This window comes from Pseudonaja textilis, chromosome 1 (assembly GCF_049901715.1).
Source record: "Pseudonaja textilis isolate UNSWEBS1 chromosome 1, rPseTex1.2, whole genome shotgun sequence".
NCBI classification, from domain to species: Eukaryota; Metazoa; Chordata; class Lepidosauria; order Squamata; family Elapidae; genus Pseudonaja; species Pseudonaja textilis.
The window spans coordinates 36,394,543-36,411,377 of NC_141990.1; the positions used below are offsets into that span (position 1 = coordinate 36,394,543).

Here is a 16,835-nt window from a genome sequence, read left to right on the forward strand (position 1 = left end):
TTCAGTCGGTCTGCAAGCCTGCAAACATGCTTGTGGAAGAAATTAGCAAGCAATTTCTTTCAAACCCACAATGATGCATTGCACCAATACACTCTCAGTTTATAACTATAGAAAAGGGGAAATTAGCAAGACACTTTGCATGGATTTGCTGGAGAATGAATCGACACTTCTGTAGATAACATAATGGAACATGTCCTTAATGCAAGAACACAAATGCCTTTAAAACGTAAATCAGAGTTAATTATGCTTCCATTGATTTCTTAACTGGGAACTTTAGAAGTTTTAATGCCACAGTTTAAAAACTGCCAATAAGATCTGACTTTGGTTTGTGACAACCTGCTGCTACAGCAGAATGATATTACATCTGAATGCTTTGCAACTGTCCAAAGTAAAACATTATATTTTGGCGGCAATTTGAGAATATTAAAGTTCTATAGCAAAATATCACAAGTTCTGTTTTTTAAAATTCTAAGGAAAGCTTTTTCTACTTAGATCACTGGTGCAGCCCAGTTCAGAATAGGCCACTCCTCCTTGGATTTAACCATTGCATCAAACTATGATTGTTTTTCTTAACCGTGGTTTTAAAATTGAGTCACAATTAGGTTAATATGTGATCTTAGATTGCCAGAAACCTTACATAGTTTTAGACAGAGCATTTCCAGTCCTACCTAGGGGTGCCAAGCACTGAAATTGAATGTAGACTTATGAATTCTGTATATTGGCAGAAATCATTTGGTTTCTATCACCCTGTGGTAGAGACCAATTACCACCTTCTTTTATTCATTGTTAAGCAGCTGCACCTGAATTAGACCCTTCAAAAGTCATAAAACCTTAGCATTCTTGCTCTGAATGGTGCAATTTTATGGTGCATGTTCTCTTCCCTCCAGGCAGAGCCTCGATCTCATCATTTTCACCACAATCCCTCTCTTTTTTAAACCTACTCTGCAGTTACCCCTACTTCCCTCTCTTTCATGTATTTTCCCACTAGCAAATTTACTGATTTTTTACAAGTGTTTCTCAACCTTGGCAACTGGCTGGAGAATTCTGGAATTTGAGGTCCACACCTGTTAAAGTTGCTGAAGAAACATGGATACAAAAGTGAGTGCAAGGCATGAAAGGAATACATTGACATAGTTTGTTTTTATAGAAAGAATGAATAAATGACTGAATTGCAAAACTAATATATGGAGGAAGACCAATAGGTCAAGAGGGAGGGAAAGACTGAGAGAGCTTTTCTTATATGATGCTGAACTCTATACATTTTAAAGTTGCTAAGGTCAAGAAACACTCGCTTAGAGCTCAACTGTTCCCTATTGGTCTTCAATCTTAGTTGTAACCAGACTTCATCTTGCTTAACTTCCAAGCCCACAAAAGGTCAGTTATGAGCTACTATTTGCTGAGATATCCCAACTGGTCTATGGGTCTAACTGTTCAAATATAGGAAGTAGTGATCCTCAATATTCTTTGAATATGAAGTGTTTTACCTTTGCACCAAACAATCCAAATTTATAGCTACACTAAAAAAAAATGTTACTAATTTGCCCACATAGACCTATCTACTAATTTGCCCACACAGACTACACAGACCTAAGTAATTTGCCCACACAGACCTATCATTTGATGCTCCAAATTAAAAAAAACCAGTATTTTTCTAAAAGGAATTGTATTTATTCTGTGCTGCATCCACAATCACCATCTACACTGAAAGCTTACTATGATAACTAGTCTTTTCATCTTTGCTCCCTGTACTTCTCACCAACTAATAAATTTGTTTACACAGAAACTGGTGACAGCTACTAATTTAAAAGGCTTCAGAGGGAGGCTATGACTTTACTCTAAATGAAGCTGGGTATTGCTGATGGTCATAAAACTATATCCCAACAATTAAACAGATAATTGTTTTAATTCAGGGTCTATGCCAGAGGTGGTATTCAGCAGGTTTTGACCCGTTCTAGAGAACTGGTAGTGGAAATTTTGAGTAGTTCGGAGAACCAGTAAATACCACCTCTGACTGGAGATTTTACAGTATCCTTCCTCTGTCATATCCACCAAGCCACACCCACATAACCAGTAGTAAAAAAAATTGAATCCCACCACTGGTCTATGCCATTTGAAAGTAGATTGTCCATGCAATCTGAGGGAAGAAGCATGAAAAATGCACTTTTAGATAGCCATATACAGTATATATTTTTAAAAAATAGGATAAATAATGAAAGATGACTATGGAGACCAAGATCAGCCTTGTTGGACTCCAAAACTCATTGGTGTAAAGATACGGGTCTGCTGTAGTATATGAAACTGGCTCACACAAGCCTGTGAGAGCAGTCTGTAATATTTTGGGGAATTTTGCAAGCCAATGGAACTCAATGCTCAGCCTAGACACCTAGCGCATCGTAGGCTTGGTGGTTAGCAGCAGCACTGGAGCTGGAAGAGCTAATAGTTATCAAGCGCTCTATTGCACATCCATCTCTTTTTATGAGCACTCCAAAAGTCTCTGGTGAGCCACTGCGAGAAACAAAATACTTGCCTCAGACAGGCCTTGGTAGCAGGGGGATTCTTGTGTTTTTATGTGCCACCCCTCCAGAGATAATGTCTTCAGAGATAATGTCAAAGTTGCTATTTCTTGTCTTTGCCCACTATGATTTACTAGATAGGTTTTGCATTTTTTGTCTTCAAAATGTTTTCAGTTTTTTAATATTGATTTCAATTGCTGTAAGCCAACTTGAGAGACTTATGTGCATTTGGAGGAAGGAATAAGGGGAGCATAAGTGTGGTATGAGAGAGACAGAGACACAGAGAGACAGAGAAACCATCGGGGGGGCACCAACCTAGGAAAGGAGCAAGCAGATATACAGTATTTACTGATTCATACAAATTAAATGGAACTTGATCAATACACACAGTAACTGTCAACACTGAGTTTTTTTAATAGAGTCACATACTTTATTCGTGTTATTTGTTTTTCAGAACACAAAACTTTCAATATTTCCTTGCTGAATTTTACAGAACAGCTTTTAAAAATACTGCAGATATTTCTGAAACTTTCACCACTCTGCATCTCCAATGGCTTTGGAGAAAATGTAGTCCTTTCCCCCAAAGCACATCACACCATCTTTCAAGTAGAATTTCCATCTGTTCTTACTTCGCTGAACCTAATGAAAGATAAAATATCAGCTCCCTCAATCATGGCTTCGAAAACATTTGCATCCTGGTGATTAGAAAGTCCGCTAAAAGAAAAGATGCTTTCTTTTATAAGCAATGAGAAAGAAAGTTACTTGATGTACCAGTCTAATATTAGAACCAAAACGGGGGTGGGGGGGTGGGGGGGGCAGGGGGAGTCAACAATGCAAACCTTACAGTAATTTAGAAGCAGGAAAAACACTGCAGAAAGAAACCTTCTGTTAGAATGCCAGTCATTATACCTTCTGGGATACTCTATTAATACATTCTCCATTTTGGTCCAATTATGCTCATTTAAATTTATGGGGATGAGAAAACTCTCAAGCATTTTCACTGGGTGGCAAACCTTATGGTTTCTCTCAATTTGCTGCTCTCTCTCACACACACTTACTGTAAGGGACAGCACTTAGCAATAGCAATAGCACTTAGACCTATATACCGCTTTATAGTGCTGTAAAGCACTCTCTAAGTGGTTTCCAGAGTCAGCATATTTCCCCCAACAATCTGGGTTTTCATTTTACCAACCTCAGAAAGAGGAAGGTTGAATCAACCTTGAGCCTGGTGAGATTTGATCTGCCAAATTGCAGTCAGCTGGCAGTCAGCAGAAGTAGCCTGCAGTACTGCACTCTAACCTCTGCACCACTGAGGCTCTTGCATGATTTTCATGTCAGAACCTTGAAAAAGTGCTGAGAAATCACATTAAAGATGCCTTTCTCACCGTCATCAAGCTACTACTCTCAAGATCTCCTGGGCAACTGAGAAAAGTGTTAGACCTGTTAACTTCAGTGGTGTGCATAGATTTGTTTGAACATTTCCACTCTCACTTAATCAGAATTGTCCCAAGCATGCTTTTGGAAATAAGCCTTGCCAGCTCTGAAGCGGAGAGAAATGAAGCACCGACACCTGTTCAAACACCTGTTCATCTCTGTTATGCCAAGAACTGTTTTCCATTTATCTAATTCTTTCCTTATCTCACCACTCCCATATTCAGGGGTGCAATTCAACTGGTGTAACAACTGGTTCTGTGAGTGCATGCTTTACACGCACATAGCATTTGAAAAACACTGCTTTTTCAGCTCTAAAACTTACCTTCTGCTGCAGTCCCGGTGAGTAAATTAGCTAAGGAGTGGCAATCCACTGTGCCGCGCCAAACAGCTGAGCTGAAAACCCCAGAAATAAAGGATAGAATGGGGCAGGGGCAGGTGGGCGGGGCCAAATTGTCGCCATAACTACTGGCTTGCCTGAACTGGGCCAAAAAGGTAGAATCCCATCCCTACCCATATTACTAAAAATGTACTGTGTCTAAAGGCACATGCCCACGATAACCAGTTATCTAACATTATGGGGAAAAATTCACACTTAAGGTGATTTGATTTCTTAATGAATCAAAAGGTCCAATCCTTTTAAAGAACGGCAACATTTAATCACATAGTTCTGCTCAGTTTTAATTTTATTTGCATGGATTTCTGAAACCTCAGCAAGCATATGAGAGATTTCAGCTGCACAATTCCATAAAAAGACAACATACAACTGAAGAGGTCATCATAGGCTTATTGTCTAACTTTTTGCTGTAATCTTTCACTAGCTCATGGGCATAGGGATTAATAAGCATGCTATTCAATTATATAAATATACTAGGGGAATATATTAAAGGGAAATTAAGCAAGCATGCAATTTTGTTACTTCTATGTCAGTTCTTGTATAAAATATATATTTGGGCACAGAACCCAAGTTACTTTTAACGACATGCCTAAAAATATAAATGAATTAGGGGCCTGCCCCAATCTGGCACTATGGAACTAGATAAAAATATCTGTATCTTCTCAAATTTCCCAACACCATGGGAGAATACTTGATTCTGACATATTTGATATTAAGGAAGGCTGACTTGAAGTTTCAGAGCTCATTTAAAAAAAAAACTTAAACATACCTTGTCATATTGGCATACTATTATATTATCAGTGTCAAAAACATCAGGTGTTTCTTGTTCACTAACATCATCACCGGAATTTAAAGGATCCTGCAAAGAAACAAACACCCCAAAAGTTTAACCTAAAGAGTTTTGACTAACATTTAGTTATTTTATTAAAATAGGCTATAACTAACCATGATTATAGTAGACTGCGGTACAGGAATGGAGAAAGCTATGATATAGGGCAGGGGTCTCCAACCTTGGCAATGTTTAAGACTTGTGGACTTCAACTTCCAGAATTCCTCAGCCAGCAAAGCCAAGGTTGGAGACCCCTGATATAGGGTATTTTCAGTTCTTGCCTCTACAACAAGGATCAAACAAATCCACAGAGTTCTTTTGTCCACTTTGGTACCGGATGCAGGATCTGCAAAGCAGAGTACAACTCAAACAGTGTCACAAATGGTTGCCTGATTCTACAAGTGTACCTTGTGCCAAACAGAACACATCGCTTCCTCAAGTGCTCTGTTGTGCTTTTCCAAGTAAAAATTCAGAAAATTACCCTGCATCAGTACTATACCTATAGCAGCTATGTTGCAATTTCCACCTTCCTGACGGCACATTACTGAACATTGTCTCTTTTCTTTCAACTTTACAGATATTAAACGGAGCACTCAGACAAATATGCTTCCCCAAAAGAGCTGCTGTCTGCTTTCTTTCTATAAAAAAAGAACATTCTGGAGGGTTTAGCAATAAATGACTTCAGATTACTTTTTCTACTAATAGTCAGTTCAGCTTTCCTCACTTTCATCCTTCAAAAGATGTGTGTCCTGTCTCAATTACTTCTCCACTCCCCTTTTTGCCTTCTGGAAGGTAAATTCTGCACATTTCATTTTTTATTAACCAGGCTTCTGCACATTTTCCCAATTAAATATTTTTCAGCACCAATACTCAATTTTTTAAAAAAGAAAATTCAAAATTGTTTCTGAGAAACCAGGACAGGGAGCAGCTTCAGGATTTGCAGGGACCAAATTAATCTGTGTTGTGCACACACAATTGCCAGAAGCAATAAGAAACAATTTATTTCCAGGAAGTTACAAATCTAACTAAAAGAGAGCATACAATAAGTTAGTGTCTTGCCCAGAGATGAACACTGCACATTTATAATCCCCTCAAGCTAGATCAGGGGTGTCACACTCGATTTCATTGAGAGCCACATCAGGGCTGTGTTTGACCTTGGGGACCAGGGTGGTCTGGCCAGGGTGGGCATGGCCAGCTTGACATCACTTGTGTTGGGTGCGTCTGTGGTAAGCGGAGTGCTCTGCCAGTAAAAACTGGCCCCTTATTTTCCTTTTCAGCCACGACGGCCTCCTGCAACCCTCTGCTGGTGCACGTGGCCCTCCCAAGCCCTGTTTTTGGAGCTCCATTTTCATTGGCAAAGGGCTACAGAAGGCCGTCGTGGCTGAAAATGGGTCCTGAGAGGGCCACATGCAACCCCCCAAGCTCTGTTTTCACTGGCAGAGTCACCATAGGCTGGTCCTTCGCTGTTTTCAAGGTGGCCTCGTGGGCCAGATCTAAGCACCCTGCGGGCCGGATCTGGCCGCTGGGCCTTGAGTTCGACACCCCTGAGTAGGTGATTATGAACAATACATGTAGATTTCCCATCATTGTAACACAGGTAGTCAACTTACAACCACAACTGAGCCCAAACTTTCTGTTGCCCAAAATTAATGTCTCAGTTTTGCCCCCATTTAACGAACTTTTTTGCCATAGTTGTTGAATGAATTACTGCAGTTAAGTTAGTAACATGGCTGTTAAGTAAATCTGGCTTCTCTATTGACATTGCTTTTCAGAAAGTCACAAAGGGCGATCACATGGCCTTGGGACACCTTAATCATCATAAATGAGAGTTGCCAAGCATCTAAATTTTAATCACATGACTATGGGGATACTCCAATGGTCATAAGTATGAAAAATGGTCATAAGTCACTTTTTTCAGTGCTGTTGTAACTTTGAATAGTCACTAAACAAACTGTTGTAAGTCAAGCACTATCTGTACAACACCTACACTACAAGTACACTGCTCAAAAAAATAAAGGGAACACAAACATAAAACATCCAGGATCTGAATGAATGAAATATTCTTATTAAATACTTTGTTTATTATTAGATGTGCTCAGTTGGATTCAGGTCTGAGGAACAGGCAGGCCAGTCCAGAGCATCAATGCCTTCGTCTTGCAGGAACTGCTGACACACTCCAGCCACATGAGGTCTAGCATTGTCGTGCATTAGGAGGAACCCAGGACTACCAGCATATGGTCTCACAAGGGGTCTGAGGATCTCATCTCAGTACCTAATGGCAGTCAGGCTACCTCTGGCGAGCACATGGAGGGCTGTGCAGCCCCCTAAAGAAATGCCACCCCACACCATTACTGACTCACTGCCAAACCGGTCATGCTGGAGGATGTTGCAGGCAGCAGAACGTTCTCCACGGTGTCTCCAGACCCTGTCACATCTGTCACATGTGCTCAGTGTGAACTTGCTTTCATCTGTGAAGAGCACAGGGTGCCAGTGGCAAATTTTCCAATCTTGGTGTTCTCTGGCAAATGCTAAATGTCCTGCACAGTGTTGGGCTATAAGCACAACCCCCACCTGTGGACATCAGGCCCTCATACCACCCTCATGGAGTCTGTTTCTGACCATTTGAGCAGCCACGTGCACATTTGTGGCCCCCTGGAGGTCATTTTGCAGGGCTCTGGCAGTGCTCCTCCTGTCCTTCCTTGCACAAAGGCAGAGGTAGCGGTCCTGATGCTAGGTTGTTGCCCTCTTACGGCCTCCCCCATGTCTCCTGATGTACTGGCCTGTCTCCTGGTAGTGCCTCCATGCTCTGGACACTAAACTGACAGACACAGCAATCCTTCTTGCCACAGCTCACATTGATGTGCCATCCTGGATGAGCTGTACTACCTGAGCCACTTGTGTGGGTTGTAGACTCCGTCTCATGCTACCACTAGAGTGAAAAAACCACCAGCATTCAAAAGTGACTAAACCATCAGCCAGAAAGCATAGGAACTGAGAAGTGGTCTGTGGTCACCACCTGCAGAACCACTCCTTTATTGGGGATGTCTTGCTAACTGCCTATGCTTTCCACCTGTTGTCTATTCCATTTGCACAACAGCATGTGAAAGTGATTGTCAATCAGAGTTGCTACCTAAGTGGACAGCTTGATTTCACAGAAGTGTGATTGACTTGGAGTTACATTGTGTTGTTTAAGTCTTCCCTTTATTTTTTTGAGCAGTGTATATCCAATATGAGTATTAGATTTGAATGGGGAGATCTGTGTTTTCTTTAAGTCCTTCGAGGCAAGCTTGAAGGAATTATATGAATTTAATCTACGGAATGGATGTATTCAGCTGTGGTCTGATAGCTATGTTCAAATAGTAATGAAGAGCTTCACACAGATATGGGAAACTAGTGCTCTAGTGCTACAAAGAAAAGGCAACAATTGGACTCCAACATTCATTAAGGCCCAACTAATATGGTCAATCAAGGGACCTTGGAAATTATAGTCAAAAATATCTGGAGGGCTCCAGGTTGCCCATTCTTGTTTAACTAATAGGTTTTGATTACAAAGAAGGAGATCCACACTTAATATTAAGAATGATGCCCTATTCATTAGTGGGGAAAAACACCTTCATTAGAGGTCTTTATAGCCAAGGTAAAGATTTAGTAATTCATCAGTGGAGGAGCTGGACACCTGTAAAAGTCCATCTAATTCTGTTTTCTTAATGCAAATGAAGACTATACTGCAAAAGTGAAATCAAATAATTGTAAACATTAAGTTTTACCTCCTCAACAATATCAACTGAGGATTCATCAGCATCGCTGGTACTGTTGAGAGACTGATCGTCTGAAGTGCTATTTTCACCTTCCTCCTCTTCTTCCTCATCCAGGACTTTTAAATCTTCAGCATCAATTATACCCACAAGCTCCTCATCTTCTCCATCTCTTGGACTTTCTATTTCTGCTTTGGGTGAGAGATCACTTGTCCCATCTAGTTGAATGATTTCTTCAGGGTCATTGGAAGTATTTTTCTGGGCCAGCAGATCTGATTCCATTTGCACACTGGTATCTAACTAAAAGGAAGTGGGGATCTGAAAGGCTATGGAGAAGCACGTAGTCAAGAGATAACATCTTTTTAAAATTATGCAATACTTCCTGCCCACACAACACGTTAAAAATATCAAGACTGTTCAACTTTAGTAAAATCAATAAGTGTTTTGCTATTGCTTTTAAATGGAGATGGATGGGTGGATTTTATTTTTATTCATTTATTAAATTTATATGCCGCCCATCTCGCTCTGCAAAGCAACTCTGTGATGAAGCTCATTCCACATTTCTATTCAAGCTGTGTATAAATACATTCTTAAAATTATATCTACAAGCTCTCTTCAAGTAGTTACGTCTATTAAAAATCCTTTAAAATAAAAAAAAACAGCAGCAGAGTTACCTCTTCAACAAAAGAGAGGCTGGTTCCATCAGAGAGAAGGGCAGGGTCATCCAAGTCATTGCCCATAATTATCAGCTCAATTATATCATCAGGTTCGGGAGGCTGATCAAGATTCACAGACAATTGTCCCCCAGCAGAAGAAATGCCTTCTCTTGCTTCTCTGGACCTGGGGTTGTCTACTCCAGATGATTTTGCAATAGGAACAGTTGTAACAGCTATCTGGGGAGTCTGTAAAGAACTGGAGGGCTGCAGGCTTACCAGGGTCCCTACTTCCCCCTGACTTCTGGTGGCTTCTAGTGTGGCAGCAGTAGCCTCAAGCAAGTCTTTATGCCCCATCTTTAGGTGCTGCGGCACAGGCAGCTTTGAGGTCAGCAAGCTACCATTGCTGGTTTCTTGAACAGAAGACATATTTGCCTGTATAATATTAACTGGGGATGGCTGAGGCACCAAGGATTGCTTCCCAACTTGCTGGAATATTTGTTCAAGTGGAGGCTGAATGGCAGTTCCTCCATCAGTAGTTTGAGTGACAACCACAGGCATGTTGACTTTATACAAGTGTCCTACAAGAAGAAGAAAAAGTAGAAATTGTGGATATTAGGGCTATGCAGCATTTTTGGATTTAGTCCATGAAGATCATTCAAAATTGCATTGGTGAAAACACACCAATTGCCTGCAACTTTTTAAAATAACAAGTCTTTTTCCTAGACAATGTGCCAGCTGCCCAAATTCAGGAAAAGACAGGGTTCCTTCAGAAAGAGTACATTCCAGCATCTTTCAATAATGGAACCTGAAATGCTGCACAGCCCTAATGAAATCACCTGGCCTAATGAAATTCTCTGGCAGCCAACCAGAATGTCTAGTGTTTGTTTTACTCCATTTACTATATATGGCCGCCCATCCTGCAAGCAAAAATGACTGAACAAATATACAGCTGTTTTGCCGCTCAGACTGTTACCTCCCTCCAACCAACCACTATTGATCAACAGTTAATTCAGCTCTGTAAAGAAGCAGAAAAAGATATACAAGCAGGGGTGGTTCCAGTGAAATGGAGAAAAGTGCTCCTCCAAACTAATAATTTGCCCCCACTCTTCCATTGAAATTAAAATGGATTTTTTATTTGTAAAAGCAAATTTGAAATGAAGCTCATGCTCCTAAAAGTGCATATTGCCCCTTCTACATTCCATATCCCACTGATTATTTTCCCATTGCACTATTACTGTACACAGACTAGTCTCTTTGCATTTGAAGGCTGTTTATCACATTATCATTGTATTTCATATAGAGAGAGAAAGAGTGCGTGTCAGGGTAGTAGCCAAATGGATAATTCTGGCCCAGTCCCTTGTTCAGTCAGCCCTACATCAATGACGAAGTTTTCATCTTGCAGTGGACCAATTCAGGCTAATACAGTTACACACAATCACATGCCCACAAACATTATTTCTTAGTGTGGCTACAGAGGAATGAAACAGATGAGAAAAATGCTCCTTCTATCTATCTTTGGATAAGTGTACATTCCCTCTTCAATAAATATTCCCTCTCTTGTTTCTTCCATTAGTCTTTCCCAGTTAGCATCCTATAGATGAGCTGAAATTCAGAATCTGCATGACCATAAACTCTGAAAACCTTTCTTCAGTTGCACATAACTACAGCACAAATATGACACTGCCTTCATCCCATCCTCAGCCAATAAATAAATGTGAAAAAGTTTTAATTCAGTTCTCTTGATATTAATTAAAGTATTTGTGCTCCCCTTATTCTTACATTGCCACAATAAAATATTGTAGGCTTCATCCAGCCCAAAACAGAAAAAGACTCCAGCACCTTTCTACTAGTAATCAGCACCCAAATCAGCAAAGGTTAATTACAAGGTTAACTTCAGACCCACAATCAAGTAAGCAATACCCCAATCAAGAAACTGCCAAACAGCCAGCCCAACCAAAGAATCTCTAAGACAAGACACCCACAGAGACAAGCACATCATCAGAATATAAACTGACAGAAAACAGCACTCCTACTAGCACTGATGATGTTACCTAGTTAGGGTAACGAAACGTCTGCAAGAAAACAAGCAAGCTCAGAAAGTACCAAGGATGCCTCATTTCAACCCTGAGCTACAAATATTCTCCTTTATTGATTTTAGGCTTTGTTGCCCAGGATCTTGAAAGGAAGTCAAAGGAGGGAAAAGAGACAATAGATAGAAAAATAGGGAGAGCAAATTTCATTCCAGCCTTGCTGTCTCAAGAGTGGGCAGGTGAATGACTTAGCACTTCAACTTAGCACTGGGGAAGTAATTTACAATATCCAGAGGCAGCCATGTTAGAGAAAGCTCCCCTATATGATTTTCCATTGCCTTAAATCAGGGGTCCTCAACTTGGCAACTAAGTCTTGTGGACTTCAACTCCTAGAATTCTCCAGCTGAATTCTCATAGCTGGCTGGAGAATTCTGGGAGTTGAAGTCCAGACATCTTAAAGTTGCTAAGTTTGGAGAGCTCTGCCTTAAATACTCTCTAAAGTATCTAAGCTATCTTTCTATTAAGCCAGAATGCACTCCTCCTCTTATCTATTGCTTCATGTTGTGCTTTTGAACTTAAGACTGTAGGATAGAGTTGCTTCCCAGCATGGAAACTTCTTTCATTAAAATAACAGCATCAGCATTAGTCTATCAAATCATTACTGCTATTATTTCTCCCCTATACACGTTTGTCCACACTGAAGGTTTCCCTCTCTTCAAAGAATCAGGAAAGCTGAAGATTTTCATAAGGTGGGAGAATTTCTTAAAACAAGCTCTTGAATTACAAAATTCATTAAAAGGGAACGAGAACAAATAATTAGGCATTAAGTTTGCAGAAGTTTCAATTATTAACACTAACACATCACTATTTCCCTGTTGCATTTGCTTGTTAAGTTGTTATTGCTATTATTATGCTCACTGCATAAATTATGCTCAAGGGCAGTGTTTCTCAACCTCAGGAACTTTAAAATGGGTTGACTTCAACACCCAGAATTCCCCCAACCATCATGAAGTCCACCCATCTTAAAAATCCTGAGGTGGATAAACACTGATGAAGGGTACATCATTAATTCTTACCAGAGGTTGTCTGAAGAGTCACACCAGGAGGTATTTGGATAGGATAGGTAAGGCCAGAAGGCAGAGAAAGGATGGCCCCACTAGACTGGGAAGACTCCTAGATAAAAGAAAGCTTATCAGGAAAAAAAATCACTCAATTACTATGTCCCAAGTTGCAGTATACTACCTTGGAACAGCCCATGTATTGTTTCATTAACATAAATTATGCAACTTTATTTTCATGTGGCAGGAAATCATGTTTGGTTCTTCTTTGGTTTTATATAGACTTCCTACCTCTTTTGAGGTTCTTTTTCTTATCACGGTAAGAACTAAAACCGCCCAGGAGTTTCAATATGAAAGAGGTGGCTCCTCTGATATGAAATGCCAAACAATATTTTAATTCTGCATTTCTTTCACTCTGGCTGTGTCTCTATGAAAAACACATTCTTTTCTTTTCCTTTACAGATCTTCCAAAAATAAAAAATCTCTGTCAGTTTTTGAATTCTATCTCCATTAAGGAAGACTTTTTTTTCCCTTGAGCAGAGTTGTTTGAACATGTTTCAATCATTTTAGAGGAGCTGACTAGAAAATGAAGATCGTAAAATGAAATTTAGGAAATTGATTCTATTCCTCCAACAAAAAATCTTAGAAACAGAATAATAGGATCGGAAGGGACCTTGGCGGTCTTCTAGTCCAATCCCCTGCCTATAGGGGGGCCTATTCTATTCTGAACAAATGGCTGACCAGTCTCTTCTTGAATTAATCTAGATGCCACTGTTTTGCTGAATTATGGAATTGGAGGCACCATTCAATTGCAGTCCTAAAAACCCAAAGCTAGAGCAGACCCAAGGCTCTGTAGCCTTTATCCAAAGACTCCCAGTGAGGGGGATAGAAGACTTAAATATTTAATTGATGGAAGTTCTCTTGAATGTTTTTGCAATACAATCCTGTCTGCATATGTATGCACTTATATATACACCCATGCAGTACTGACATTAATGAAAATAGGTATATAGCTTCAGTTCTTCTCTCTTCCTGTGTGTCAGTGTGTGTATCTGTGTTGTTTAAGTTCTTCACTACCCTCATGATGTTTTATGGGGAGTCTCATTTGTAATCCATCCATATTTTCTCACAGTTTCTACCATCCTTTTTCTTCACATAAAATAATTCTGCTAATCCTCCACAGGTGTGTGTTAAAGTGCAAACAGTTTTATGCCAACAAATATACAGCTGAGCAAGAAACCTTGATCTACGGGTTGGTGATCAGTGTATAACGCTTTACCCATGAGAAATGCAAGATACCGCATGATTACCAATTATCTTTATGCAAGCAACATTTCACTTAAAATTTTATGATGAAAAACAAAGTCATATAAAAAGAGAAATACCAAATGAAAGTGAAATGAAAGGCAGAGGATAATAAAATCACATAATTAGCAATTAATAACAGAGCAAGAAAATCCAAAATGAGATTTAACTTTGTTTTTTATAGACTTCAACTATGCATTCCTTTGACTATGTGAATCATTCTAGAATATGGAATATATTAAAGCTATGCAGGTAATTCTCAATTTATGACCACAGTGGGGACCAGGCTTGTTGTTGAGCAAAACAGTAGTTAACCAAGATGTCATGTGATCATTTCGCCCAACAACTGCAATCCCAGCACTCTCAGTTGTGGTTATTGCATGATCTTGTAGGTGTTTAAGTGGACAATCTCCTAGGTAAGGATAGCAGGGTGTCTCAGGGTAGTGGGGAAGGTCCTGAAAGGTCCTGCAGACACCGCATAGAATTTCTGGGGTGCTGAGGACAAGGCTCTCCATTTTGGTACTAAAATCCTCCCTGGAGTGAAGAGACTTGTCCTCAGCACCCCCACAAATTGTGTGAGGCCTGCATCAGGTCTTCCAGAGCTACCTCCAGTCCCCTGGGGCACCCCATACTTCTTACCAGGGGCTTTGTCCAAGTTTGGCAGAAGGTATTTTCCAGCACAGAGCATAGAGACTTGTGTTTCCATCCATGGCTGAATTTACATTTTTGCCTTTTTTGAAATTTTAAAATTATATGGAAATAACAAAGTTACATACTAGTTCAGCTGCTACTGCTGGTGTTGTACAGGTAGTGAACTGATGCATTCCTCTGCCTGCAGTAACACCTAAAGGCATATTATTTAAATAAAATATTAAACATCATTAAAGAATTGAATTTTTCTTTTCAACTTCAGGTACTTCTGATGTGAACTTGTAACCTTATCATTACTCAGCAACATTTATCTATTAACCAAATTTAAATTGCTGCCCATCTCAAATGAATGCCTACTCCTGATAATTCTGAAAACTGAATCACACATATTTAGAGGTTGCCTATATAAGAAAGAGCTGCACTTGAATGTATAAAATTTACATTTTATATACCCCTGGTGCATGCATTATAAACAAGACAGATTGACATTGGAATTTCTACTTATTGTTAAAAGAGAATAAGCCCAGAAAAGTTTCTTTTATTTGTCACACTTGACCAACATTAGAATGAAACTACTCATTGTATCTATGCTTTGTTATAAAAAGTTAGTATAGCTTAGGAGGAGAATGAACCAGATTCCCTGGTTTCCCATATCATGGTAATATTTGTCAGCTTTGGATTGGAAGCCATATTAGCACCAGAAGCTGCCACATTCTTGTGCTTGGGAAATTGGGAAGGGGGATTTCATGGAACATATGTAGTTAAGACATAATAGCATTCTTCTTTACAGTCAAGGTCATGTTATTCCTGCATCTGGATGAGGAGTGTTTAAGGGAGGTCTCAAGTTGGGATGGATGGTGATTGGGGCATGTGATGGAATGATGGGTTCAAGGGATGAACTTGTATTTTTTAATTATTGAAGGAAAACCCAGAACTGTCAGATTTGGGTTTTCCCAGATGTGCCAGTATTACTTTTCCAGTAAAAAGAAACTTTAAGGAAATGGCTGTCTTGGAGTTTTTGATTGGAGTTTGGTTTTGCTGGAACACTGACAGTATTTATGATTTGTTTAGTCTATTCCATAGGCAGGAAGAGTCAGCAGCAAACAAGAAAGACTTCAAAATTTAGGCTTAATCTGATATACAAATACAGCCATTCTGAGTGACACTAGAGTTGAAAAAGGAAACACTTTCACCAAATTATTTTGCCATTAGGTTCTGGCTATATTTTTATATCTACAAGAACATTTCTATGCAGTACATAATAGATCAGCTGGTCATATTCTGCAGGCTAAATGTGGCTTCCAGTACCACCTTCGCCAAAATCATTGCATTGAAATTCAGTGGCAAATTTGTTTTTGTTTTTTCTTTAAAAGAAATAACTTTCCAAATAATATGCTCTACTTATCTTAATGCACATTTTAAAAATAAAATAATCCTTAAGACTCCAAACATAAAAATCCCAAAATGATCAGCTCCACCAAGAGCAGGAATGCCACATCCCATGCGTCCCTCCAAGCTCAAACATTTTCTTAAAGGCAAAGGTAGCTCTGGCAAAAAAAAACAACCCAAAATTCTCCATCATGTTGTTAGCAATTAGATGAGTTTGATTGTTATAATTTCCTCTTAAAAGACACAGAATGATGTTGAACTGTGTGTTAGGCATCTCTGAAAAAGACAAATTATTTTCTATCACTTCCTACTCATCCCACAGCAGAAGATGCAGGAGCTGAATTGGTGTCCATGCTTCATATTGAGCAATGATTCCTCTCTAAGACAGTCTTTGCTGAAAGAAATCAGGCATCAACCTGTAGTCTGCAGGGCTTGGAAGCTGGATGGAAGATGCAGGGTGAACTGGGGCAAAACATGATTATGGTGGAAGAAACCTTCAGTTGCTTTAGACTGCATCACTTTCATTTCCCAGCGCTGCAAGAAAAAAAATTTTAAACACAAGAACTATAAAGTGCGGTGAATTTTCTTCTTTTTTCATATAATTTGTATTAAGAATGTTAAAAATGAGATTAAAAATTAACAATAACCAATATAAAGAAATAAAGAGGGGAAAAAACAACAAAAAAGCTAAAAGTGTGAAAAGAGAAGATGAAAAAGAAATAGAAGCAGCTTCTAATTTTCTTTACAGCAATTACAACTATAAATACTGTTCAAAATTACCTCTTACTCTATGGTTACAAAAAGCCCTCTTTTTTTTATAT

At 39.4% G+C, this 16,835-nt stretch overlaps 1 protein-coding gene across 1 annotated transcript; it reads right to left on the reverse strand.

Annotated features, from left to right (window-relative positions):
- Positions 1-3,044: 3,044 nt before the first annotated feature.
- On the reverse strand, positions 3,045-16,528 carry GTF2A1L (general transcription factor IIA subunit 1 like). Its single transcript, XM_026695428.2, has 7 exons — positions 16,431-16,528; positions 14,751-14,818; positions 12,688-12,784; positions 9,600-10,159; positions 8,938-9,225; positions 5,111-5,200; positions 3,045-3,152 (listed from the first exon to the last, which is right to left on the reverse strand). Exons 2-7 carry the CDS (start codon positions 14,796-14,798, stop codon positions 3,045-3,047), a joined length of 1,191 nt encoding a protein of 396 aa, XP_026551213.2. The 5' UTR covers positions 14,799-14,818; positions 16,431-16,528.
- Positions 16,529-16,835: the final 307 nt, after the last annotated feature.